At 41.6% G+C, this 27073-nt stretch overlaps 1 protein-coding gene across 1 annotated transcript in view; it reads right to left on the bottom strand.

The window, feature by feature from the left end:
• Positions 1 to 1125: 1125 nt before the first annotated feature.
• pcloa (piccolo presynaptic cytomatrix protein a) overlaps positions 1126 to 27073 on the bottom strand; it is a 56178-nt gene continuing 30230 nt past the window's right edge. Inside the window, exons 8-27 of the mRNA XM_073480842.1 lie at positions 23984 to 26051; positions 22103 to 22150; positions 21355 to 21437; positions 21020 to 21095; positions 18963 to 19088; positions 15354 to 15462; positions 14882 to 14946; positions 13778 to 13956; positions 13303 to 13353; positions 13007 to 13137; positions 10523 to 10549; positions 9342 to 9435; positions 8539 to 8610; positions 8201 to 8447; positions 6093 to 6281; positions 4897 to 5038; positions 4675 to 4736; positions 2922 to 3056; positions 1594 to 1739; positions 1126 to 1269 (exon numbers count right to left, since the gene is read on the bottom strand). Coding sequence (XP_073336943.1) covers positions 1126 to 1269; positions 1594 to 1739; positions 2922 to 3056; positions 4675 to 4736; positions 4897 to 5038; positions 6093 to 6281; positions 8201 to 8447; positions 8539 to 8610; positions 9342 to 9435; positions 10523 to 10549; positions 13007 to 13137; positions 13303 to 13353; positions 13778 to 13956; positions 14882 to 14946; positions 15354 to 15462; positions 18963 to 19088; positions 21020 to 21095; positions 21355 to 21437; positions 22103 to 22150; positions 23984 to 26051 — 4194 coding nt within the window. The remainder of the gene's footprint in view (positions 1270 to 1593; positions 1740 to 2921; positions 3057 to 4674; positions 4737 to 4896; positions 5039 to 6092; positions 6282 to 8200; positions 8448 to 8538; positions 8611 to 9341; positions 9436 to 10522; positions 10550 to 13006; positions 13138 to 13302; positions 13354 to 13777; positions 13957 to 14881; positions 14947 to 15353; positions 15463 to 18962; positions 19089 to 21019; positions 21096 to 21354; positions 21438 to 22102; positions 22151 to 23983; positions 26052 to 27073) is intronic.

Raw genomic sequence — 27073 nt, 5'->3', positions numbered from 1 at the left:
AAAGAAAAACAGGAAATACTTAAAATCTCATGTGGTAAGTGTGTCACATTCTAAGGGGCACCGTGGATAAATAAAAACTCTGTCACAATCATCAAGACTGGATTGTCTGTGATAAAGATATCTATATATCTATCTATATATGTTATAATTCATTTCCAGCTATGACACTTCACTATATACAAAGTGAACCTTCGAGGTGATTTCTTTTTTTTTTTTAATAGGTGCAGAACATGTGGCACTGCATACCAAGTAGATAGACTCATGCGCACAATATATAGTGTCCAATTTGATATATATATCAATATAGATCCTTTATCAAACAATAATAACCATTTGATAGAACTCGAGAAAAAGATGGGGTCCAAAGTGAATGAAGTCATGCTTGCTGAGATTTTTTTCCTCTTGAACTGGAATGCTAGGTAGTGTGTTATAAAATATACTATGCGTCCTTTCTCAGGATTAGATTCTTAAGTACTTAAATAATTGAGGAGAAGACAAATGATAGAACTCTACGCTAATATCATAATACAAAAATAAATAAGAGCTCTCCGTAAGCGGAGTCTTCAATATTTCTTTTCCCAAAATGCTTTGTAAATCAATAAAACTCTGCGGTCATAATAAAGCAATTTCATGGATAAAACATCTAAATAAATCTACAAGTGTGTCCATTCCCTGTAGAATTAAAATTTCTCTTCTGCGTGAATGACTGTGTGCAAACTTGTCGTGAGTAACTGTGTGTGTGTGTGAGAGTGTGTATTGTGAATTAAAGTGTGTAATACCTGGTTGATTCCGCGCCTGACCTCTGAACTCTGTGTTCCCTTCAGCCTCAGCCTGGCTACACTACTGTACACTGTACGTCCTGTAAACTTGTGTTCATTCCCTGTAAACACATTACTACTTCCTCCAAACTTCCTGCGTGACAGAAATCATCATCAGAACCGCGCTTATGAACGAAAGCATCCTCTAAAACTATCCGAGCCCTGAAACAAAGATCGAAGAAAGAGATATTTTGCGTGGATCAGTGTTACAGATGTTGAACCTAAGTGTCCCCCAGATGTCAGAAACCTCCTCGTGCCCTCTCAGGTTTAGTTTTTTTTGTTGTTTTTTTTCAGATCGAGGCTCCTTCTATGAGTGGATCTGGGCGGTGCTGGCGAGCAGTTTGTGCCAGCTCACGACTCGCTTGCGTAGGTCGACTTTGTCCAGCCACACGTAAGCCTCCCCAATCAGGGTCTTCTTTACAAACTTGCCACCATTGGACACCAGGAACAGCTGATGTGAAGAGAACAGAAGGCAGTATGTCTTGTGATTAAAGGTGCAGTGTGTAGGAATTTTAGTTTAAAAGGTTCCAAAATAAACATTATCAACAAAATGTGAAGAAATAACAGTTGTGATGTGTCAAAGATGTGTTGCAGAGATATTTACTGAAGTTAGCATGCTAACCAGCTAGCAGTATAAACACCCACAATCTTCAGGCAGAGACGGTTTAATTTGTGTCCTGGTACACAAATCGATAGATTGCATTTTGCAACTGTATTACAAACTGCATTGATACCGGGTTGTTGTGTGTGTATGTGTTAAGGACTGGGGGATTACCTGTAGAGAGTGTCCCGTGGGGTTCATACAGAAGCGGAAGGTTTCGTTAAAAGATGGCTCTCGGTCATGACGACACACTCTGGTCTTCTTCTTGATGATCCTTTTCTGGGTGGCGATGTTCACCACATAGAGCTTCACATAGAGATCTGTGGACACGCGCACAAATCAGTGTGACACCGACATTATACTGGTATGAATGTGTCATTTCAACTGTTAGTGTCTCTCTATAGTATCATGTTTGAACTGTATACATTTACATTTACATTTAGGGCATTTAGCAGATACTTTTGTCCAAAGTGACTTACAATAAGTACATTTGTCACAAGAAAGTATACTGTACATAACTGAATGTTTATAACCAAACCCTTTTTATACTGCTATAAAGCAACATGAAACACAAACCTTTAAGATTGGTCATCAATATTTAAAATAGGTGGAGTTTTACTTTGTTTCCGGCCACTAGAGGGCAATAACAGAGCTGCAATGCTAGAGACGGTGTATTTTCAGTCAAAGCCTTTTAACATGGAGAGAATAAACTCCGAAGATACATACAAACACCACAACCAGCTCTAGAAAAAATCACAGATGCACATGGCCAACAATAAAGTGTTGCCTGCAGATCCCATCTGGAAGAAAATGCAAGTCAAACACGTGGCAGGCCGCTTGGGTATGAGGATGTAAATATTAGAAGAGGAGGGGAGGTGGGCGGCAATCTGTGTTTTATCTAGGGAAGGGAGGGAGGTAAGTAAATGAAGAGTCTTTGGGTTTTGGACTGTTGGTTGAAGAAGTCACATGTGATGATAATCATTTTATAGACTATTAGATTAAATGAAAAAGGAAATACTCATTAGTTGCAGCCCTTATTGTCTCTTAAGCATTTACTTGATGTTCACCGCTGGTAAAATGTGGACAGAGTGACGCGTTACACCCCTAACATGTCCATACTGTGCTCCTTATGTGAGAGGCATTTGTGTGTGAGCTACTCCTGTCTTTTTAACCTTGCACATACAGTATATATCATTGGAGGCTGGTAAAGATATGCTTTAAGCTGCACTCACAGGGAATATTGGCTGTGAAACACTATCGCAACACCTGTGGTTCCACATCGAGGAAAACTGGCACGGATTATGTGGCATGTCAGATGCCAGTCTTTCACAAAACAAGTGTCTGTGTGGGCCTCCCTGCTGTCAAGTATTAAGAATGATATGCATCACATGAAATTGTCTTCGAAGGCTGTGAATTCCTGCAACAGAACTAAAGCACAAATGGGACGATGTGTGTGTGTGTGTGTGTGCGCATGCTGTCATGTGTGTGCAGTTTTCCAATACCAGGCAGGTGGTCTGGACTCTTGAACTTGTAGGTGATGTTGCGACATTGAAGAATCTCAAGGACCAGGTGCTCGCCCTCCGTCTTCACCTCCTTCTTCAGAGCGATCTTTATCTCCCCCATTACCTGGGACTTACCTACATTCACACACACACACACACACACATTGGATCAGCTGAGCACAGTGAAATTATACCACATGTGGGTTCTCAGCTATAAATATTCAATGCCTGCTCTATGAATTTGCTCCCGGTGTCAGTATTCTCTCACTCCTTCTTTGAAATGAAGTGTCCTCTGTGTGTGCGACTCCCCTCTGCTGGGCACTAGGTGTACTCTCATGATGAGTAATATCAAACACGCCTGCAAGCAATCACATTTATTTGTTTAACAAGGATGGGGAGAAGTTATGAGGAGCTCTGCCTGGCTTCTGGTTGCCTTGGAAACTGAATGGAAATGACAGTTTTGAGAGCTGGGTCAACAAGACTCTGGTGTCGCCTGTGTGTGTGTGTGTGTGTACAGTACTCAGCTTCAGTCTCACACTATGGTGTTGGTGATAAAAACTCAATGTTTTTATCTCTTAAAGGTCATCTTTGTATCCAACTAAAACGGAAGGAGTCTCTGTCCGTCTGTGCCCTTTGATTTTCTCAACAACAGTTCATCTGATCGACTTCACACTTGGCGGCTGTATTGCTGAGATGACTTGAGGAAGGGCAGCGTGGAGTGTGAGCACTTGAGATCTACCGGACAGATTTATTAGTAGTGACATATTTATTAGTAGTCTGCCAGAAGTACACACAGTGTAGCGCATTGAGAGGAACCTGTATTAACTGCTACCCGAGTGAACGGCATGCTGGGTAACACTCACTCTCAGTTGCTTGCTACAGTACATTTAAAAACGAAGAAAGAGACACCAGAAAGACTAGTTTGAGAGTTTGTCATTTTGTTTCACTGAACTCAAATATTTAAAAAATATAAAAATTTAAAAATAAAAAGAAACCTGGTCCCAAATTGATTATTAGCCTGGTCCCAAATAGCTAAATAACCTGGTCCCAAATAGCTAAACCTGGTCCCAAAAAGATAATTAGCCTGGTCCCAAATACATGTAGCTAAATAGCCTGGTGCCAATGAGCTAGCTGATAGCAATGAAAGCAGCCAGCAGATGGTCTCACGCTGGGGTTTATCCATAGACATTATAGCTATTGTATTGGGCTTTGACTTCATTGAGGCCATAAAATGCTTGTGTGAGCTTTTGCAGCCAAATGACACCTATACTGTAGCACTGCTAGGGGATGCTACTATGTCACAGGAGCCCCATGGGAGCTCAGTGTCGAGTGTGAAGTCGTTTGGATGAGTGGTTTTGAATGGGCACTGCACTTGTTAGTCAAAATAGCTTGACTCTAAACTTCACAGGCAGGAAAGAGAAATTTGGAAAATCATTAAAGATATATTGATGAAATAAACCTGTTAATTCATTTGTTAATAGGCCTAAATATTATGTGAATGATACATATAATCATTTTAATAACTGAAAGTCAAGTAGACATTCAGAGCAACGAGTTTTTAAAGATGAAGAAACTGTCAAAATAAGAAATGACATTAAAAGGGAAGATAAATTAATAATTAATCAGTATTACTCTCTGAGACGGAACATCTGAGTGCAAATTCTTATTGGTTTTAGGTTTTAATAACTACAAGGCCTTCAAGAGAGAAATAATTCACACATACTGTATACAGCACATGTACTGTACATCTAACCTTCAATGTCACCGTGTCCCATTGATGATTTCATCACGTCTGTGCCGTTTGGGATCTTTCCACTAAAGAGAGGGGAAACAAAACCCTTGAAATAACAAAATTACACAGCAACTGAACATATTGTACTACCATACATCTGTACATCTCTGCTTTGAATGTCTGGGCATAGTGAAAGTAGTAGTTTGGCATCAAGAAAACATTTTTTTAGTACTGAATACTTACAATCGGGGCACCTGGAAGATGGCACTGTCCACCTCGTTCATCTCTCCTTCTTCATCCAACAGGCTGTAGGCGCTGCCGCTCAGGCCGCTGTCCAATGAGGCTGCTGTGACCGGGGCATCGCTGGATCTGTAGCTCGACCGAGCTGTGCAGAGATACAACCACACCCATCACCACAAAGAGACAGGAAGAAAAATTGCACCTCTGCCGGGTCCAAGAATGTAAAAAACTGAGGCCAAGAAGCATTAGTATATCCGCAGCGACTAAAATCCATCATTATCATCTTCATACTTAAAATAATTAATGTCGCAGTCAAACGGGAAGCTTATTCAGGACTTGTTTGTAATGAATTGCGCACAAACACTGCGGACTAGCCAGAAGCATATGAACAAACAGTGCACTTGGAGTCTTTTTTCTCAGACGAAAACAGGACAGCAATAACTCACATATAAAGCTTTAACATGAAACAGACAAATAAATCCAGAGAAATATCACATAGATATGCTTATGTAGACTAAACAAGAGGCACGTAGACCCTTCTAACATTGTTAGTCATCTATATGAACTATGATTTATAATCTAGTATCTCAATCTCAGCATTAATTTAGTTTAAAAATGAAATTACATGAGTATAGTTCATATCTGGAGGAGATTAAAGGATGTTTATGAGTGTACCTTTTCATAAATGTTCATATGCAACATATTTTAGATATTATTCTTGAAGACATACATTTTCATTTCAACATTTGATCGTCAAATAGCTGATCAGGCAGTGTGATAGAGTATGAACGATGTGAGATGCGTGGATGTGGTGCAGAACAGGATCCATGTCGACACGTTTCTTTCTTTCAGGCCACTCGACGCGGATTTCTGCAAAAAGCTCACTAATACCAGTTTAATGAAGCGACGTGGGAGTCGTGACGCAGCGGATGTGTGGCAGTGTGGCACAGTGTTAACTCTCAATGAATCACATGACAAGTTTGGGACGTTCATTTCCTGGTATTAGTGAGCTGTGTCGGTGGCCGTCGAGAAAGCGTGTCTCGCTGCATGAATCTCTGGTGATGTGCAACTTTCTCTCTGTCTTCCTGTAAAACTCCCCTCTCTCTTTCTGCAGGTGTGCGTTAGTAGTATCGCATCCTCTCTTTCTCTCACTCTCTCTTTCTCCCAGACAGAGAGGAGACTCTTGGGCAAACTCTCACCTCCGATGCTCTGCGGCCTCTCTTCTGACACGGCTTTCCTGAGGGTCAGGTGTCTGCCGTCTGCTCTGCTCCCTTTGGCCGACACAACCGATGGCAGGGCAGGCAGCCAATCGGACTGGGCCCTCTGAATGGTGAGCACGCCCACCACGCTGTGTCTCTGGTGCCTCAGTGAGAGGCGGCCTCTTTGGCCTGGATGTGTTTGTTTTCGCAGGCGCAGGTCAGATGTCAGGGGGGGGGGTCAACGCCAGGAAACAAAGGTCATGAGGTCGCAGTTTAAGATGGAGGGAGGGAGGAGCGAGATGGAGATTCAGAGAGCTGTTCATCTTCACCATGTCAAGTCACATGCAGCCACAGTGTGCGGTGCACATTCGCCCCTCCTGCATGTCAAGAGGCGGGGTGTGCAGCATCTACTGAGGTGCATTGTGGGTCCGGTAGTTGTTCAAACAAAAAAAAAAGGGGGGGGGAGGGGGGTTAGCGGACTGCATGCACAGCCATCTCAGTGGAGGAGCTTCAGAAAAGCTGGTCGTTGTTTGTTAACAGAAAGGAAATTAATAAAAATTAAAACCAAAAGAGGTTAATGATATTTTAGGGGAGGGGGTGGGATTGCAGCTTTCTTCTGTTTTACTGATTGGATCAATCAATCCAGAATATTTAACTGCTAGCTGGTGACAGAAACTTTTTCGCGGTGTAGCAACAAAGATTATAATTTGCTCGTCTTGTTGTTTGAGAGAGCGGGGATGACATTGTGCTGTGACAGTACTTTAGAATATGTGCTGCAACTCTGCTGTTACTTTTTCAGGATTTACTTATTTTCCATACTGCCATACTCTTCACAAGTAAAGTTAATCTATTTAAATTACTTTTCAAAAAAGCAAAACCCAACTCAAACCTAGGTAAAAGTCTTTATTTTTGTGTAACTTGATATCAAAATTAGATTTACAGCCTGTTTAATTTTTTTTAAGTAGTTACATTTGGCCTTAAATAAGCAATGGTCACGCCTCTTTGGGTTAATTAAAAAGGGTCAGTGTGCTGCAGTACAGGTGAGATGCTGGCTCTACACACTTGTGAGTACATACAGAAGAGAAGCGGTGAGAGGTTTGACACACTGCGAGTACAACGGAGGAGAGGACCAGAGGGCGTAAAGGGTGAGGGTAACCAAGAATAGAAAAAGGAAATCATAGAAACAGAAATGAAAAAATAACTGAACAGAAGTTAGAACAGATGAGTGCGAGGAGGCCATGCTGCGTGGGCTTTATTTGCGTCTTGGTTTACTTGGTTGGAGGCGTTGCTGCGACTGCTGTGGGGCATCGCCCGCTGCTACGGCAGTGCCTCTGCCGCTTCCTGCGCCGCTGTCCTGATGGTGTTGCCGTGCAGCGCTTTTGCTGGAGCGTGAAGAGCCGTGCGAGCGAGAGTGTTGGCTGTGTCCGTGGCTGTGGCTTTGGCTCTGGCCCTCGGACGGGGAAGGCTTCGATGTGCCAGGGCTACTGTGAGATTTCTCGATAGTGGGCACCTGCGTGTCTAAAACAACCAAATTCACCAAATTACCAAAAAAAACTATCTTGAACTTAGAGGCTGTTACTTTTTGTGTACCACCTGGGGTGAATGACTAACTGGCTAGTTAGAAAATCTATTTAGCCAGCATTGTAACTGCCTTATTAAGTCTACGATCTTCAAGTGTCCTCATTAAATTTGATGGTTATTTTGCTAAATTAGGGGAGCAGTCAAAGCCTTCCACGGCCATATTGCCTTCTGTGTTAGAAGGAAGATAGAGGGAAGCTAAGGCTAGGCCTCTGAGCTGGGTGACATCATGGCAACCAAGAAAACAGACCATGAGAAAGCAAAAAAGCATGAAGCTTAAGCTATGATTTGTGTGCAAAAATGGGCATAGGAAGGTGCTGGCATAAAGAAAAGAGAGTGAAACAAGTGGACAGAGGTAGACACCGAGATAGTGGGAGGAAACAGACGAGAGAGGCAGTGACAGGAAGTAAAAAGTGAGAGAAGAGTGAAGAAGAAAGAAGAGGAAACAGAAACAGCAGAAGCAGCAGAGTACAGAAGGTTGTTAAGGGATGATGGTGATAAGCAGGTGAGGGAATTTCATTGCGTCCTACCCTTGGCCGGGTCTGGAAAGATCCCGTGGCTTCGGCTCTTGATGACCGACGATTTGGGGGAATCCTGATTGTCGTGCGCTGAGCCGGCGGTTTTGGGGGAGGAGTGCTGCGAGGAGGGTTTAGAGGAACCGTGTCGGCTCTGGCCTGAGTGGGAGCGCCGGTGGTGGTCCCCCTCGCTCTGCTCCTTCAGGGGGAGCCACCGCGGGACGTTGTCCAGCTGGGCTGTGTTGGATAGGTCTATGAGGACCTGGGAGCAAACACAGCCGTTTAATGGGCATGTGCACGAGAACGTACTGGTACACAACTGAATGAAAACAAGTATTCTCAAGGAGGTTTACCTCTCCTAAGAAATCATTAGAGGAGCCTTTGTCGTAGTCCCACACGCTCACTTCCAGGGTCTTCTTCCTCAACTGACACACACACAAACACACACACAGTCCAAGAGTTAATGTATCTTTATGGTGACCTGTTTTGTCTGGGTAGGAGGAAGCAAGCATCTATTCATGGACGAGAAGCTAGCTATCTTAGCTAACTAAGCTAGCTGACATTGCAGCTCAGCTGTGGGGGACGCCATCAATGTTTTCATCCACTGCTATGAGCCTCTCGTCCATGAGTAGACGCTTCCTTCCACGCTTCCTGTTCACATGTATGTTTTGGCACTCCGAGCACCACAAGCCGAGTGCCATCTGGGTCCACTATATTCCAGAGAAGGCAGAGATCTCTACGGCCAATATCTCCAAAACTCCAGGTAAGAGGGAAAAATATGTATTTTTGATTTGAGGGTGAACTGTCCCTTTAAGGAAAAAAACATATGATCTTGGCTTAAAGAGGGGGCAGCCATTCAGGCAGCTTAAAAAAACATAAAGTCCACAAATTTGCTCTTATTGATGTGGATCCAATGAATCTAAAATAGGATCTAAAATGATATAATTAAATCCCAAGCGCATATCCATCTGTTCTACTAAAACCAATGGCCATAATGATCGTCAGCATGCCAGCAGACAAAAGACAATATTCTGTCTTGTGTTGTTTTGTATAATTTTAACATGGAATATTGTCGAGTTACAGAAGGTAGTAACGCAATTTAATCAAGTTAAAAATACATAATCTTTATGGGAAATTCCCTTAGGATGGTACATACTTGCTCCAGGAGGATGTTTTTATAGATGACAGTCTGGTTCCACTCAGGGTTGATACTCTTGCCTGCATGTTTGGATCTCCTCTTGTTTTCAGCACTGGGGGGAACACATCACAAAAGAGATACACTCGGTCACGGACGCGCAAAAGCCCTGCCGTTTAGTGGACCACCACAATGCAGAGGATAAGGACACAACGTGACGGCAGAAGGGAGAGAATGAACGTGATGCACATTGTTTGGACGGGAACAATGTATGGGCCTACGTGCATGGGTACGATGTCAGGATGCGCTGCAAAAAAGTCCATTTTGATGTCCATCGAGTCATTTAGTCTAATGAGATACTGATGTCCTAAAACAAGTGAAATTGTATGTTCAGTAAGGAACGAGAGGTTGTTTTTTAAGTGCCAATGACACTACTGAGTAAACCATTCTTCCAATGACTGAATTACACAAAAAAAGACAAATATATTTTGAAAAAGTCAATTTGCACAAGAAACAATTGCATAATGTGACTTCACTGACTAATTATTTCACTTGTTTTAAGGAAAGAAACACTTTACATCACAGAAGACTCACTTGAAAAGAATGAATGGCTTCTTAAGATGGATGTTTTTTGCAGTGTGTGGGGTTTGACTTCAGATTGTAGGATATGAGTCAGTCTGTAAGAGTTAGTTTGGTCAAGACAAGGACTAAAATAATGGGATGAGTAAGGACTGCGGAGCAAATTAATGGGAGTGTGTACTGAAAGTGGCGGGGCATCAGGGGCACGATGTAGGACATTACTGAGGGGTTTTAATCACAGAACAGGGACAAACTAAAGGGGTTCAATGTTAGGATTTCAAATTACAATGGAACAAAAACAGACCATCTACCAGGGAAACACAACAGTTAGCTGGGAAAATCAGCACAAGGGACTCCGAGTTTAGATGTGATATGTTAAAGAGATGGGAAGATGTTAATATTTAGGGGATTCAGCTCCTCTAAAATGCAATGCAAAGAGAGTATTTAGCCTAAAGGTGAGTGAAACATCATGAGAGTATGGGGACCAGGGAAAAAAAAGTGGAACTGACTTGTATCAATAAGCTTCCAATAAGTTAGAAAACAACTTTTTGTTACCTTCACCAAACTGACAACCAAATTTCAACCAAAACAAACCAAAGTACCAAAGTGGGCAAGTCACATACCTGGCGTTCTGGACAACCATGACCTGACTGAGGGGGTCCAGCATGCATTAAATATAAAGAACAACATACAGAAACAATAGTCAGAGGGAGGGTGGGGGGGGGTCAGAGAGAGAGTCTGTGGACTGTGAGTGTGTGCGTGGGAAGGGGAGATCACTGTATTTAGGTTCAGTGTGAGTTTTTGTAGGGTGGTGTGTGTTTAGGAAGAGGGGCAAGAGCCGGGGGGGGGAAGTGTGGTGTGCTGCAGCAGCGGCGGTGGATTGAATTTGTGCTTTTGGGTCTCATGAACAGCATGTATGTGTGTTGAGAGGGCTTTCAGGTGATGTAACGCATCCATTGGCAACCAGAGTGGAGATCTGCTGCTCATGGGCCCGAGTGAACAGCTGATTTTAGATTTAATTAGAAATCTTGGTGAGTTCAGAAGGATTCAGAGTTGTTGGTACTAAAGGTACAACCTCATCTTTTTATATGTAAACACAAAATCTAGTTTGTTTACATGGTATGTTGGCTAGCAACCCATCATTACTTTACAGAGCGCCAGTGTTGTTTTAATATATTTAATAAAGTCAGCATGCTAAGTAGCTAGCCCTGGCTTGTCTTGGCCCAAAGCTCCTGTGCTAGCAGTGTAAGCACTAACACTCCTCCGGTGCTCTGAACTCCCATCAAGACCACCGGCTGCGTGGCTACCTTAGCTAACTAGCTAACAGCAGCTACAGTTATTCTGGTGATATGCTGCCCTTCATTTGTAGTATGAATTTGACAGGTTGCCAAAATACTCCAAACAAATAGAGGGTGGCATAGCACCAGAGTACCCGCTAACTGCTGCTAAATGTGGCCTGAACAATACTGTCGGACTATCGTATCTTGGGGTACAAAATATTACTTGACAGCAAGGTACTAGCTGGTTAACATGCTAACTTCAGTAGACATCTCCACAGCAAAGTACATAGATATGTTGACATAATGCCAAAACTGTTATTTCTTTATATTCTGTTAATAATTCTATACATTTTTTTAATGTTGAAAGTAAAACTCTTACATATTGCATCTTTAACTGTATTGTTCCCCTCAGTGGAAATTTTTCTTTGGCATCTCCACAAGTAAAATTAAAGGTACTGCACATCGTACAACAATCCATTAAAAACATACAGATATACGACATACAATAGTGCAAATGGGCAGGTAGCAGCAAATGGGTCGTATAAATAAACCAGAGAGCAGATCTTATAAGTAGCAGGTGTTTCCTGATGCATTCATTCTGTGTTCAGTGGGGAATAAAAGACTTCTTACATATGTTCCGGCTGGCCCTTGGGACCCTGAATCGACTGCCAGACGGGAGCAACTCAAACTCTCACTGCAGCTGGTGTGAGATATCTGCAGTTATACGTTTAGTCTTTCTATGCACAGCACTGCTCATGTTATGTGCAGCCCAGAGAAGCGTAATCCCAGCTTAATACAAAGTGAAAACGCAACTATTTCTCCCATTTTTCCTGGTGAATCTAGATTAAACCATTATTTATAACCACCTGTTTCACTGCGGGAGCTCCATGTGGTTGCCAGGAGATCTGTGATGCAACTGAAAAGCCTCTGATAGCTACGAGCGTGTCCATGTATACACACATGTAGCATATACACCAGTATTTGCACACATGTGCTTAAGTGTGCATGTTTCCATAACCACTTTCAGTAGGGGTGCCACTCTTCCTATTCTTTTTGGATAAACCCTAACCCTGTCTCAAACCCACAGTAGTGTTTGCACCTGCACATTTCAAACTACACGAGTGGCGTCTGCAAAGCCCACAGCCGTATATTATTGCTTTTATCTGAAACAATCCCAGGAAAAAAAAAAAACACTCTCTCCAGGGGCCTCGAACAGCAGAGAAGGTGGGAGAGTCAATTACATTACAGCACAATCACAGTGAGACAGAGAGCCCTGGACTTATGAGGGAGTGTGGATCGTATTTCCCGTAAATATGAGAGCTATTGATTTTGACTGCACTCGCACCTACAGAAGAACACCCATCAACACAAGAACACTGTAGCTACTTCATATTATTTACATAATGCTTATGTCATCCAGCAGCGATAAGGAGCTGATGATGAGTCCCGTAACAAGGAGCCCATATCACATGAAGCCACTGGAGCAACATTATCAAACATCTGCCGGCCCTGATGTGCAGTGTACAGGTGCTATGGAAAGGTCATGTGCCGCACATTGAAAGATGTCATGGTAAGCCAAAATCAATTGTAAATCGATTTTAAAATGAATGGAAACTAGGTTTGAGCTTGACAAAGTGGCTGCCTTTGTAGTCTGGGAATATCTCGGCAGGTATTTTTCTCCGATTCCCTCCAAAAGTGGCTAAAAAAGCACAACAACAGTGACTTCTTACATCATATTTCTTCTTCTGTGCTGCCTATCCTACGCCGCCATGTTCCTGTTCTGAACTATTTAACGTGTGCTTGCAGTTTCCACACCCTTCAACTCACCCTCTCCCTGGTAGAAGATAAACTTTAACAAATGGGTCAGAGTAGCCATTGTTGTCCCGTGGGACAAGGTTTCTGGCCTGCAGGACATGAACGATCAAGTTGCCGAGCTGCTTGTCGTAGTGGATTTGAAGCTGCAAAAAGAAGCACACTGAATTACAATGGATTCAAATGCATTTGGGGAGAGAAACGATGCAAAAAAATTGAAAACTTTGCAAAAAATTAACAGTTTTGAGAACTTGGTTTATATATCATCTATACTCTTACATCTTGTTGTCCTACTGTTTTGTTTCACAGACCTGTATTTCTCCAGAGATGGGGTGGGACTGGGTCTTTGTTCCCTCTGCAGTCTGTGAGAAATAAAAGCAACTTGCTTAGTTACTGCTGGCAACAATATGTAGGTGGATACTTTGTTAGAGGTGGGTGTTCACACTGTACAGTATGTACTGTACTGCACTGTGCTCATGCAGACCTTGAGGCTAAACTATGATTTAAACTCTGGAAATTGATGCATCTGTTTTAATATTCATCTTAGATGAGCTACAAGTGGTAAATGTTTTATTTATAATGAAAGAAAAGCTTCCTAATGTAGAAGGTTCATATTTTATATTCAAACTGGGAGACAAAACTATAAATAGGTCTCACAAAATAATTTTTAAGACTGATAATGTTTGCCAAAGGTCCCTGGGAAGATATACAGATATATTCAATTTCAATACCATGATCGGGCTTATATCGATATTGCACATTACAATCAACACTCTGTGGACTCGCCTTGCTGCTGTGGCGTTTCTTGCTGACGGAGGGTGATCCTGGCTGACCGGGGCTGGAGGTCGCTGAGGTGGTGGCGGGCAAGGAAGAGGTGGAGGAGGGACCCTGCTGCTGGGACACCTTTTGCAGCTCAGCCGCCAGCTGCTTGGGGTCAACGCCTGGAGACCTGGGAGGTCTGTCGCCTAGACACACACAAGAGCATTATTAAGAGCACCTACATAAGTAAAAATATAAGACAAAGGCATGAACACATACAAAGAAAGTATGTAAAGCTGGGACTGTCCAAGGACTTAAACCAATGGGGCTCAAGCTGGTCAAACAATGGGACATCGGAGACTGTTGAGCCCACATCTTTACAGAGACCTGTCTCCACCAAATGCTGAGACAGGTTAGCATGCCAATGTTAGCATTTAGCTAAGTGTTGCACTTTTTTTAAACATACATTGCGTATGAACACTGAAAAATAAGCAGATAAGCTAAAATATATACCCAATTAAAGTAAAAAGTGTCATGATAATCATCCGGTATTTAAGTCATTCTGCGTGTTTACCCAAATAACAAAATGTGTAATTAGGAGGGGGCCCGAAAAACTATAGTCTGCCTATTGTAATCTATCATTTTAATCCAGCCCTGTACAGTCTCTCCTGGCTGAAAATAAATCGCTGGAAACACCAGAAACACTGTTACCACCTCATATTCTGGGTTGTTTTGATTCAACATTGAGATTTTCATATGTGTGAAATGTTCTATATTTGTGCAGCACGGAGGAGTTACAAATTTACATTTTGTTATGCAACCCCGTGTTGTGTGATGACAAATAAATCACCCTGAACCTTGAGCAGGCTGATTCTTTTGCTTCTAGGCCACGTTCCATTGAAAAGGAACAAGGAAACAGAAATTGGATAGCGAGGTTTCACAGTGTGGTAGCTTTTCTGAGAACAATTTAATGTTCCCAGTGTAATGCAGACAGAGAAAGTAATGTTAGACTTAAGATAAAAGAGAATAAACTTAATTTGAAAATACTGAGAAGGCAGAGACGGTGGTGCGGACAATGTGAGAAGCGGCACTGAACGTTGGTGTTGGAGCTATAGAAATATTGTAGCTCACCTTTGCTGTGCTCCTGGAAATCCAGGTGGTCGGACCCTTCAGACTCAGCCAGCATGTTGAGATCCCTGAAAGACAGACGGAAAATAATATGTCATATAATTCTGATTATGAAAACTCAAGTAGAAAAGGGAAAATGAATGATAGGACAATGCGGAGATGACGAAAATATGATTTATTACTTTCAATTGATTAATAATAAAATGCAGGTTCTATTTAAAGGGTAATGCCTTCTAGGATTTAATGTGTGCTTCAGGAGGAAATTGAGCTTTTCAGAGTCACGGCAATGAAGGGGGGGGGGGGGAGAAAGAAGAATGGAGGTGGACATTCGGTAGATGAAGAGGCAGGAAATGTAAGAAGGGCAGTGATTTGATTAGGAAGGTGATGGAGAGTTATGATTAAAGCATGATGAGTTAAATTAAAAACTGAGGATGGCATGCTAACAATAGAAGAGAATCACAAAGGTTATACTCACAGTCTGACGCACACTTCTGCTTCATTACACGGCTGTCCGACGAGCCCCTGTACCTCCTCGTAGGTTTTCCCCGTCAGAAGAACACCATTCCACTCCAGGACTTGCATTCCTACACACAGTCGCAAATTAAGCCAGTGGCAGTGTCTGTTGATTCAACATCCAGTACAAACGTTTTCACCTCAAACCAAAAGCAAATCAAAGCCTTGAAGTGAGTCGCTCTTTAAAGGGATCAATTCGTTTCTGAAACAAAATTCACATTGACCCGAACGAGGGATCAGTTCAGGGTCTCGCATCCATCTTCTGATCAAATTCGCACAGAGCGATCGTTTGAAAGAAAACAGGCTTTGATTCTTGCACTCCGACGACATGTGCATCAGACTGCAGGCCAGAACTGCAGAGAATAAACGCTGGTGACAGCCCAAACAGCATCTGTGTGACGAAGCTGCTTGCAGAGCACTCATGCACAGAACTGGGGTTAAAATGAACATGAACACGGCCCTTATTTTAATTCAGCTATAAAACTAGAATTTCAAACATGATACATGATGGCCTGGAAAGAAGGAAGGGACTGAGCAGTGATAGCTCATATGAATCCACACACTCGCACGGCAAACCCACTGCAACCTCCAACACACACCCTGCCACACTGGCAGGACTTACACGGATTGAAACAGCTCATCAGGAGGGTCTTGTGTTTGCGACGATACTCTCGAGCTGCATGTGTGAGTGACAGGCAAGATACTGTAGTTTCACCCTGATATTATTCAACGAATTGTTCACACAGTTGCAGGTTGAAACTTGAATTTCAGAGATCAGACAAAACAAGCATGTATTCGTACATAAACTCTGTGACGCTAAGCCTCCACAACTGTTGACTCTGACAATGTTTCCCCCATATTTATACCACGGAGGGTGAGACGCCGTGTTCCCACTGGCAGAACCAAAGTACTTTGCAGCCATTCTGCTCAGTGTTGATGACAGGGTTATGGGTGTTATCGTGGTTGAGTTGTCCTCGCGGCTAACAACACCGCAGATGCATCTTGACTCTTGGACTGAGGCAATCATCAACAGACTTTGTTCTGTTCTGTTCTGTTCATAGAGGAATAATGCATAAGACTAGCATAGAAGGAGCTGGACAATGATTGTTGAGACAGGGTATGATTACATTAATGGGTAGCAGAGGGGTTACAGATAAAACTGACTAATGTTTCCTTGCAGTATGAGTTTATTGTTAGGAAGCAAAGGACATAACAAAGAGTATGATGGAATACAATTGCACAGTATGTGAATGTTAATAAAAGAATCTAAGATAAAGTGTTTAGTCAGTTACACAGCTTATTGAATCCTCTACTCTTTGACTTTTCCAAAACAGCCCATATTCAGAAACTGTGCCTTCAAACGAGCTGTCAGGACATCCGTAAGTTTGTGATGTCACAACTACACCCTGATGTCCGTCCAGATTTTTTCTATCCACTGTCTTTTCAGTTGCTGATCAATCAGGAAGCAGCGAAATGATTGACATGAGTACGACATTTGAGGTTCCCACCCTGAATGTGATGTCGGAGGAAAATGGCCACCGTGTGAATATGGTCTATGGTTGCAAAAACACTGGCAGAGCTGATGCCAAACACGGTGGATAATACCTGCTCAGGCCTGTGAGAGACGGCCAATAAGAGCAGACTGGGCTTGTAAACATTTTCTAACAGAGATGAGCATAATATGGGATCTTTAACGTTAAACTGACAAGGCGAACATGGTGAACATTACACCGGCTAAACATGTGCACGTTGGCATCATTGTGAGCATTTTAGCATGCCGATGTTAGCATTTAGCTAGGAGCACCGTTGTGCCTAATTACTGTCTCACAGAGTCGCTAGCATGGCTGTAGACACTTAGTTTTGTTTTTACATGATCCATGTTTGTATTTCCCCTGCTTTGCAAATAAAATATGCATTTATTTTGTTGCAAGGAACACTGGGGGATATATCAACCCCTCGCTTTGTTGTAAAGACAAAGTTTTTCAATTCAAGACAAATTCTGCGAGCCGCATTAAGCACCAATTTCCCCACTATTGTTCCCGTCTGCATTTGTTTTATTTGTATTTTTTAATTAAGCAGTTTCCACTGGCACTCTCTAAGAAGGCCCTCATGAAGAAGTGCAGAGAGAAAAAACACAGAGGAGACGGCAACGTTGGAGGGAGACACAAACAAGAACAGAAAGTACGGAAAAGGATTGCCCACACACACACATCCACAGAGCACAGACAGATGGATAGCACACTACGCAAATCCAAACCGGGCAGTATTTCTCTCTCCCTATCTCGCCATCCATAGATCACCAGTGTGACAGCTTCAAAAAGGCCCGGCCCACAGCTTTAGCAATTGTCAGACACCCTCAGTGTGGCTCAACACAGAGATTAAAGGGGACTATGAGGAGACAGATGGACTCGGAGGGTGAGAGGGTTAACTGCTCCCAGATTCCCCCCATATGAAATCAATAGCACCTCGTGAAATGTGTTCCTGTTAATATACCGCACACAGCAATTTATCCTGGGGTGATGTCAGTGAGAGGTGTGTAACGGTGAAATCACAGGTCATATATCAGTGCACAATGGTGACTTGGTGAAATAGCTCACTGTAGCATCTGTGCTGTAGCTGTTTCACCCTACTGTATATGAACTGCTTCACCTCTACGTTTTTGATTTTTAAACTAATTTAAAAATAAACTTAGTACTGTATTCTGTAAGGCAGAATTTTATTTTATTTCTTAATTAATACAATGCTAAATTCAGACTCACGGGGAGCATCCGTGATGTTGATGTTGTCGCCCCCCTACTTGACCTGTCTTTGACATTTAACTGTGGTTAACAAGTTGTGAAGGCAGGTAACACCAGGCCTGGTGATCCTTATGTGGGTGTTTTATGAATATTCTGCCAACTGTGTTCCTGCAGGCAAATCTCCTCCCCCGTTCTCCCTGTGACAGTCCTGATCATGTAATATAAAAAAGTATATAAAACGACTGCTGAGTAGCTTCAATAGTTCATTTATTATAACACGATAAATTAAGGCTAAGATAATACTGGGTATGCCGCGTGGCATGAGAGGTATAGATACAACAGAGTTAATGTAGATCATAAGTTACTATATTAAAATTTTAAATTATACTAAAAAATACATGCTAGAATGTGGCACTTTAAGTTTTACAGCATTTTAAGATAAACAACTGTACCACTTCCAGTCCAGATATAATAAGAATATTATAGTAATATTGCACAAGGCTTAAAATGACTTATTATATATATTATATTATACCATAAACCCCTGATCCACTTGTGAGCTTCCCTCTTTTGGTCCCCTTTTAATGACCAAATGACTATCTTGGCCATTTGCCAGGAGCTGATATAACCAGATGCAAATAAAGACTCAAACTTTGACAAATATGCAAGTACAGCCAGCAGCCACTTAGCTTAGCACAAAGCCTGGAAATGGAGGAAACGGCTAGCTTTGTTTTGTCCAAAGGTAACAAAATCCACCCAGTAGCACATGTTAGCATCTCTCTGTCAACAAACACTTGCAGAAAAGGTGGGTTTAATTTGGGAAACGAGCTTACCTTCAAGAATCTTTCCTGTTTGTTCTGCAGCTCCACCAGGCAGGACTTTGGCAACGTAAGCCCCAATGTCTCCATTAGAGCCAGGGACCTCTTTCCCTCCGACCACACGGATACCCAGACCATTTCCTGGTTAGGACCAACAACAAATACTGGTGAGTGGCATTGTTAATTAGTTGGTAGTCAACATCTATTTTGTTGTCCACATACAAAGAGGATAAAGCGTGTGTGGACTCAAATATAGCTATTGTGCTTCGAAGCCAAAATGTAGTAACTAAAGGAATTTGATATTTTAGCATCAAGTTTAGCATCTAAAAATTATTTTGCCATTGAAATATCTAATTTCTGTGTGATAGCATTTAGAATTGTGACAGAGAGACGGCCAAAAAGACAGCTAAGAATGAGGGATTTATCAAGCTAGGTAGCTAGATACCGTACTGGTGTTAATATAGACTTAGCTTAAGCTACAACTACATTTACTTACAGATGTTTCCCGGCCTATAACATGTCTTTGGTGAACTAGATTCTTAGGTTGTTTGTTCATTATTCAATGTATCTAAAGGTAGTGGCTAAATCAAATTATGATAGAAAATAGTCAGCTAATGTAACCTGATAAAGGTAACTAATGTCAGCTTAGCGGGGTTTAAGTATTGTCAACTCCGTTTCACTCAAATTAAATTATTTTTTGATTTTGTCTCGTTATAGCTCCTGTTGGTAAGATAATAAGACTGACGCTTTGGTTTCCCAACTCGTCAAATACTGAACCTTTGGGATTGTAAGTCATAGAATTATATAGAAGAACTAGATACCAGATGGCGCCCATTCAAACCAATGAGAATTGCTCGCCTGGCAAAATGTTTCGCTGCAATACCGCCAGTGGCCATCATGCCAGTTTGGAAGCAAAGCTGAGTGGCACCGTACTGGTGCTATCCGAAACATCAGTATTTGACGAGTTGGATTACGAGACTCAAAAATCAGTTATCATGCCAACAGGAGCTTTAAGCTATTTAAATAATTTGTATGAATGTATGAAATTGTAGATAAATATATTTTTGTACAAATTACTTTACATATTAGTAGTAGACAGGCAGGAACACAATAGATTTAATCCCTAACTATGGACTGTAAATAAAGTTTTTAAGGCATTTTGTAGTCTGTTGGTTGGCAGCTAGTCAGCTTAAACAGGTTTAACAAAGAAGGCCAACAACCTTTATTTCACTGAGTTTACTAGCCAGCTTAAAAGCTTGAAAGCTTCACTGCTTCTGTAGTTACCGCTCTCTACTGTACCTTTGTAGATGGCATACAAGCCAGCATCTCTGCCAACTATCTACAAACCACATATGGATCTATAATCTTTCCCTCCACAGGTCACATATAAAAAGGCCTCCCTCTACACAGAACCAGAAGTTCCCTCATTAAACAGAATTAAACACTGTAATATAGTTACGGAAGCGAGAACAAAATGACTCAGTTCAGTACCAGGCCCTCATAAACAAAATGCTTCCTTTGTGGGCTGTTTGTTAATTGCATAAGATAATCCAGAGTGTGAGGGATACGCCATTTTGAGCATGGCAATGACTGATGAGCGTGGAGACGAGCCAAATCAAAAGGGAAGCCAGGAAATGAAATGTCTGCCTGCTTTGAGCCTGGAGGAATGGTGTGATGGAACGTAATGGCAGGGGAAGTGACTTGCCAGTTTCTTGAGATCTGCCATGAATATCAAGTAAATAAAACGCATGAAGCATACTTGTCATGCTCTGTAAACCTAATGAGATGTTATGGCCCATATCAATATGGGAATTTAATGTCTTTATACCTTTTTTTAAAATAATTTTGAATCTATTTTATAATCACTCATATGTAATCAGAGGAAAACAATGCTGGAAGCGGTGCATATTTGATGCAGTCAGTAAGCAACGGGGTCAATAAATTCTGATGCATGCATTACCGTCAATAACACAGTAGCTTGGCACACATGCCTCTTTGAATGCATATTATTCCCACTCTTAGCATGCTGCCTATTGTTATTGAATGAAATGCAGTAAACTGTGTTACTTTACCTGAGACACTGCGGTCTTTGGGATCCCTCTGCAGTTTGACCCTGAGGTGAGGGAAGGGGTAGTACGGACCTTTTCCCTGTGGCCCATACACAATGGTGAGATGTCATGTACGCACAGGGTAAATGGAAAACAGTTAAGTATGGATTCTTTTGCAACGTGGATATATATGTGGCATTTAGGTGCCTTTGGTTACCATGTGAGCGAACATACCACATATAATTATCCAGGTGATAGAGTGTGGGTGCATGCATTTCATTACAGCTTGGACTTGCTATACAGTACATGTGGGGGGTTTGCCAACAGTGTCAGTGTTGGTGTGTTTTTTCCTGTTTCACCTGTCTCTTCTCTTGTCCGTTCTCTGACCGTCCGTCCCTAGGTTTGTCAAACCAGTCGGTCTCTTCTCGTCTGAGGTGGTAGGCTTCAGGGATAAAAACAAGCAGCACTTCAGAACCAATCTGAGAACCTGGACCTTTTTTAACCTACCACATCGAATGGATTTCTTCAGTTTTAACAGGTGAGATAGGTATAAAGGTGATTACATATCATAAGCCAAATTCTATTTGTGAGAAGTCAATAATAATAAGTGATTGGGATTAAAAAGAAAGGGAAAAAAAACATTATTTAACTTGCATGTGAAAAGGGGGAAAGGATGCCAAACAACATTTCTCATAAGTATTATAAAATTAAGACAAAAAATGCAGTTTGAGAGTGAATAAAAACAGTATTAGTACGTGATGTATATTAGCATAATATAAACCAATAGTGTGGTAATTTTCTATGAATGTAAATGTTGGGTATGTACATATTTTTGCATGATTTCTAACTTCAATTGTACGGAATCTCTAAAACATGTATGTCTTATATAACATCGTATGAATTTTGCAATGTAAAGTCATTGAAATTTCTTCCAGGAATTGCAAAATTAAATTGGTATTTATTTGCATTAGTAGTTATTAGTGTCCTAAAACCTCCCCAACATTTTAATATCTATAGCTGCTATATATGGTGTTGTTCATTTTGACTGGTGGTGCAGGTTAATATGTTAGCTAATGGATGACTAAGAAAACCGAACTAATACTCTACCATTGGTTGCATCGTCTCTGTTCAAAGCCATCAGGGAATCACTTAGCGCTGAAATCAAGGCAAATGTGTTTACATTGCAAAATGATTGGGATCCATACGAATTTATTAACAAGAAGTTATGCTACATTCAAGACAACTTAGAACTAGAAACTTTAAATGTTTAAACCAGAAAGATAAACAATGGTACCTCTTTGAGAACCTGAACTACTAAAACTGTAACATTTTGCATCCCCTTTCTCATGAACAAATCCTCAGCCTGGAAATTGGCCAGGTCGTTGCTGCTTTAATTGAGCACTCCACAGAACACATGAATAACAGTGATAAAATGGTTTTAGTCACGACTGGAAGAGTAGGCATTACCAATATATTGCTTATATATACACACCGCAATACAATATATTATTTATGGCTTTTACCAAGCAAAAAGAATCCAAGGGATATAAAAGCAGAGGCTGCAGTAAACTAAAATGTATTTTATGTTCTTGCTTAAAAAAGTAATTCCCTGTTGGAATAAGACACTGTTCAGAATGTTTTATAATAATGGAGTCGTCTTAGAGATGAAAGCTCAGAATACAATATGCTTTCAGTAATTGAAAGTGAAGAGAAAAGTGTTTGTTGAGCAGTTAATTAAAATAATCAGATCGGTAGTGTTCTTGCATTGTTGATTCTTCATGTTTTGTAATCAAAAATACAGAAAATAAAGGGCCACACTAATAGAGTGTGTTCATTTTCATTCAAGTGAGGCAGTAATACTTTTAGGAAATGCAGTAAAAGAATGGTTAATAGACATAAATGTAATCCATGCAACATAAAGTCACTGATGCATCACAATACAAGCAAGTATTCATGACAAGACATGCAAGTTAAAGTGTTATATTTATTACATACATTCAAGTGTTGCAACCAAAGATCATGCAGTTCAAAAAATACAATCAAGGTCCTCCTACTGTGACGACTAATTCTTTCTAGGGTTGTCAGTATAATTTGGTAACATGATGATGTTGCCTATAGTTTGGTATAAAGATTTAAACCATAAATATATTATACACTTAAATATGATCATGAACTACACCAACATTATCTACTATCCTAATTATACATCAACTAAGAGACTCTAAAAATATACTCCATGTACTATCGGCTTTGTTTTTATATTACACTGTCATTTTGAAGAGTAACTGCAAAAGAACTGGTTCAACTGACAGAATTCTGTACCAATTATGCAAATTTTGCAAGTGGGGGAGGCACTTTTTCAGTGTATCATTCGCAGGAAGAAAAAAGTTTTCTGAATCTGACCTAAATTTTGAAGGATTATTATGCTATTGTGGCTCGAGCCTTGTATGATTAACAAGCAGGAATACTTGAAAGACTGAAAATCTTCTTTGAGAGTTGAAACATCTACAAATGACAGCATGCTCTGGATAAAACGCAGACTGCCACAAGTGTGCAATATCTAATTGAGGAGGGAAACCTCTCACACAATGTAGCTGTAACAGAAAGTTAGACAATACTGTGTCATGCGGTGAACTAATATGGGAAAATGTTTCACAATATCTAGAATGCAGACAGAAACAGTGCATGCATAAAGATACAAGCAAACCCTATAAGACGTCAGAAAGATTTACAAAGGCATGCATGCATACCATATATCAACTGATTGACCAAAAGTACTGACACCAGAACACAAAAATAAGTTACATTCACCAAAGTTAAGGTTAGATATGAAAACATGAAAAACAGACACATGCAGACTTTCAATGAATACACAAAAACTAGTACACAATAGTACTAACTGCAAGCAAGACAAACCACAAACAGACATTCTTAAGGATGAAACATTAAGAAGCAGAAGAGTGACGATGTGACAAGTCTGTTTTTTACCTTCACTATCTGACATGGTGCCCTGAAGGTCATCCATCAGCACATAACCCCTACCCCTGGTTGGTTCTTCCCTGATATGTTGCTGCTGCTGGGAGTCTTGCAAGGACAGACAGGAACCAAACTGGTCCCTTGAATCAGCAGAGATGGGCGGCAGAGGTCCCGCTGATGCACGGGCCATGCCCATAGGCTGCCCCACGGGGCTCAGTGGGCTCTCTTCCTCCGAGTTCTGGGCCACTATGGGTATTCTGCCACGCCCACTTTGCACGATGGGAAGGCTGGTGGGTTTGGTGCGACCAGAGGGGGTTTGGTAGCTTGGTCCGTCTCCAGACGCTTCACCGTCACCTTTAAGCCGCAGTGAAGAGCTGGAAGGATCTCTTTTGATAGACAAGTCCAGGCCATAGCATGATGTGGGCCTGGATGAGGGTCTTGAGCGACTACCACTTGGATAGGCAGAGTCCAAACCTAAGCTCTGGCCCAAGTTCAGAGACCCAGCCAAGTTGGCACCTAAGGTAGACCCCAGGTATTTTTGCTGCTCTGCAATATTCTTACGAAGGCCAAAGGTAATCTCATCCTGCGAGAGCCGGCTGGTTCTTGTAGATGCACTAGTAGAGCCAAGATAGCTGGTATAGTCTGTCTCCAAACCTCTGGTGTCTGAAATAGAGGAATACTTGGAGGAGATCTTCGGATCTATCAAAGGAGTCTTGTGTTTTTGGTACAACATGGATGCTGGGAGATTTTTAGCTGCCTGCTTCTCTAGAGTAAGACGACTGATGCTGTACTTATCTGTCTTTGGATAGTGTCTTTGGGAGTAACTAGAGACACCAGAGCTTGGAGTGTAGTAGTGCTGGGAGAGACCTGTCAATTGTTCTAGGTTTTCTGTCCCACCAGTACTTCTCCTAAACTCTTGCTTCAGCTGCTGCTTCAGGAGTTTAAGTTCATAGGGTTCCTCCATTGCATCCTCTTCATCAGGGGTCTTTCCATACGTATGGAGTCTAGAGGTGGATCCCAGATAGTCAGTAGACCCCAGATCTGCAGCACTCCTGCGCAGCAGCTTCTCTGCCTTAGCCAACTCTCTTTCAGCCAAACTATAAGATGAAGACAGACCTGTGGAGCTTTTAGCCAGTTCTGCAGCATCTTCCAGCAACATGTAACTCCGAGGTGTGTGGTGATCTACATCTGTGTAATAGGAATCAGAGACAGCTGACATGGGGCTACGTGCTAGACTTCCCACCTCCAAGGCTCTGAGGTCAAGGTGGTTGCCATATTTGTCATACTTTACTCCCAGGTAAGCTGATGATGTGGGATCAGGCTGGCGACTAATGACTTCATATTTAGTTGCATCTAGCTCTGAGAGAAGGGCTGCTTGTCTGGCTGCTTTTTGTTGCAACAAAAGCATCTGGTGGTAACTCTGCTGCTGGGAGCTAGTCAGCGAAGGAACGGAGGAATAGAGAGAATGGGACTGGTAGGACTGGGGAGTCTGGTAGAGTGACTGCTGATATTGGCTTTGAGGGTATTGGTATGAGTATTTTCCATAATCATGCTTGGTTTGCGGTGGGACAAAGTCATCCAGTTCTGACTGTGGAGCTGTCCTAGGACGTTCAAGACCATGATCTTCAATCTCCTCATCCTCGCCATCTCCACGCCCACCTCTAGTCTCTCGGATGTTACTAACCTCACTGTCTGACATGTAGTCCCTGTCCTCAGCAACGCTTTGTAAGTAGGCCCTTTCCCTCTTCTCTCTCTCCTTCAGTAGCACATCTTTTCTACGATTAATGCCCATCTCCAAGTACCTTAGCTTGGCATCAATCTCTTTCTCCTCCTCATCTAGCTCTGCTTGTCTTTTGCGGAGTTTGGAAGACTCCCGCTCCACCAGATCTAGCTCACGATCAATATCTTGTAGGATCTTGGCACGTGCCATGTTGGAATTGCGGCACATTCTTCGGCGGGCAGAACCAGTAGTGTATGCTGTTTGGCCAGTGGTTGTCGACTCATCCTCTGATGGTGGATTGGGGAGAGTCCTCTTCACCTTCTTTTGAGTGCCTGTTGGTGTGCCACCTGAGCCTTTCCCCTGTATGAAAATTGAGCAAAAAACTACTGATTAGGCATTCAGGAATTCCAACACTTTTCTTAATCACCAGAAATGAGTCAGCTGCTTTTGACTTTCCCTGAAATGTACCAGTCAGATAACATTAACTTGAGATTATTGCTAAATTTTAATTATGTTGTAAAAAAAAAAAGGCAGAAAGGGACTTAATTCCAGTCTCTCTATAGTGTTAATATAAACAAATGATTTTTAATTAGGACATTAACATTAGGGAATTTGAGTGTATTAAGAGTTATTGGAAAACAGAGTTTATTGATCACCTTTTGTGCATGCCAATAAAATATGTATTCTTGCCCATAAATTTTACTCACTAAATTGCAGACTCCTAAGTGTAGTTTCAAAAGAAGTAATTTATTCACATTGAGCCTCTACGGATCTCTGACAGCTCAATATTTTCATGCAAGCTCAGCTTATTTTTCATCCTTTTACGTATGTATGAGATTCTCAAGAGTGAATTGCCCAAGCAGAAAACTGACTTCCAGACCCCATGAGGGCCAAGAGGAGCAACACAGGAGGCCTAAGTGGGAATGCATAACCCATCCCAATATGTTTCATTCATTTCCCCGTATGTGTATATTTTGCTATGTATGTTCACAAATCAAAATGAAATCAGAGCTTTGCGCATTACTTTGAATGTTTTCATAAAACATAATACAGTATTATTATTGAAATACACTATAATAAATAAATAAATGCACTGTAGAATTTAAATTTCAAGTAACTTTGCCAATGTCTCTATAGTAAGAATACAAATATTGCCACATCCCTTGGGTTAAGGTCACAGCAGTTTACAGGCCGGAAACAGCAGCATTGTATAACATGAGGTTCAGTGAATGGGCTCTATCTGTACAACTTATGTGACAAGCTGAATAAGAATGGTCTAAACATAAATGCCAAAATAAACCAAAGCTTAGAAAAACCACCATCATTGAAGTTGTGGCCAGAGTACTTCATCAAGAAATGGGCTGAAGTTGGAAATACCTCTC

Source organism: Pagrus major, chromosome 14 (assembly GCF_040436345.1).
Source record: "Pagrus major chromosome 14, Pma_NU_1.0".
Lineage (NCBI taxonomy): Eukaryota > Metazoa > Chordata > Actinopteri > Spariformes > Sparidae > Pagrus > Pagrus major.
Note: the sequence above shows the minus strand (reverse complement) of the source record. Positions and strands in the feature narration are given on the sequence as shown.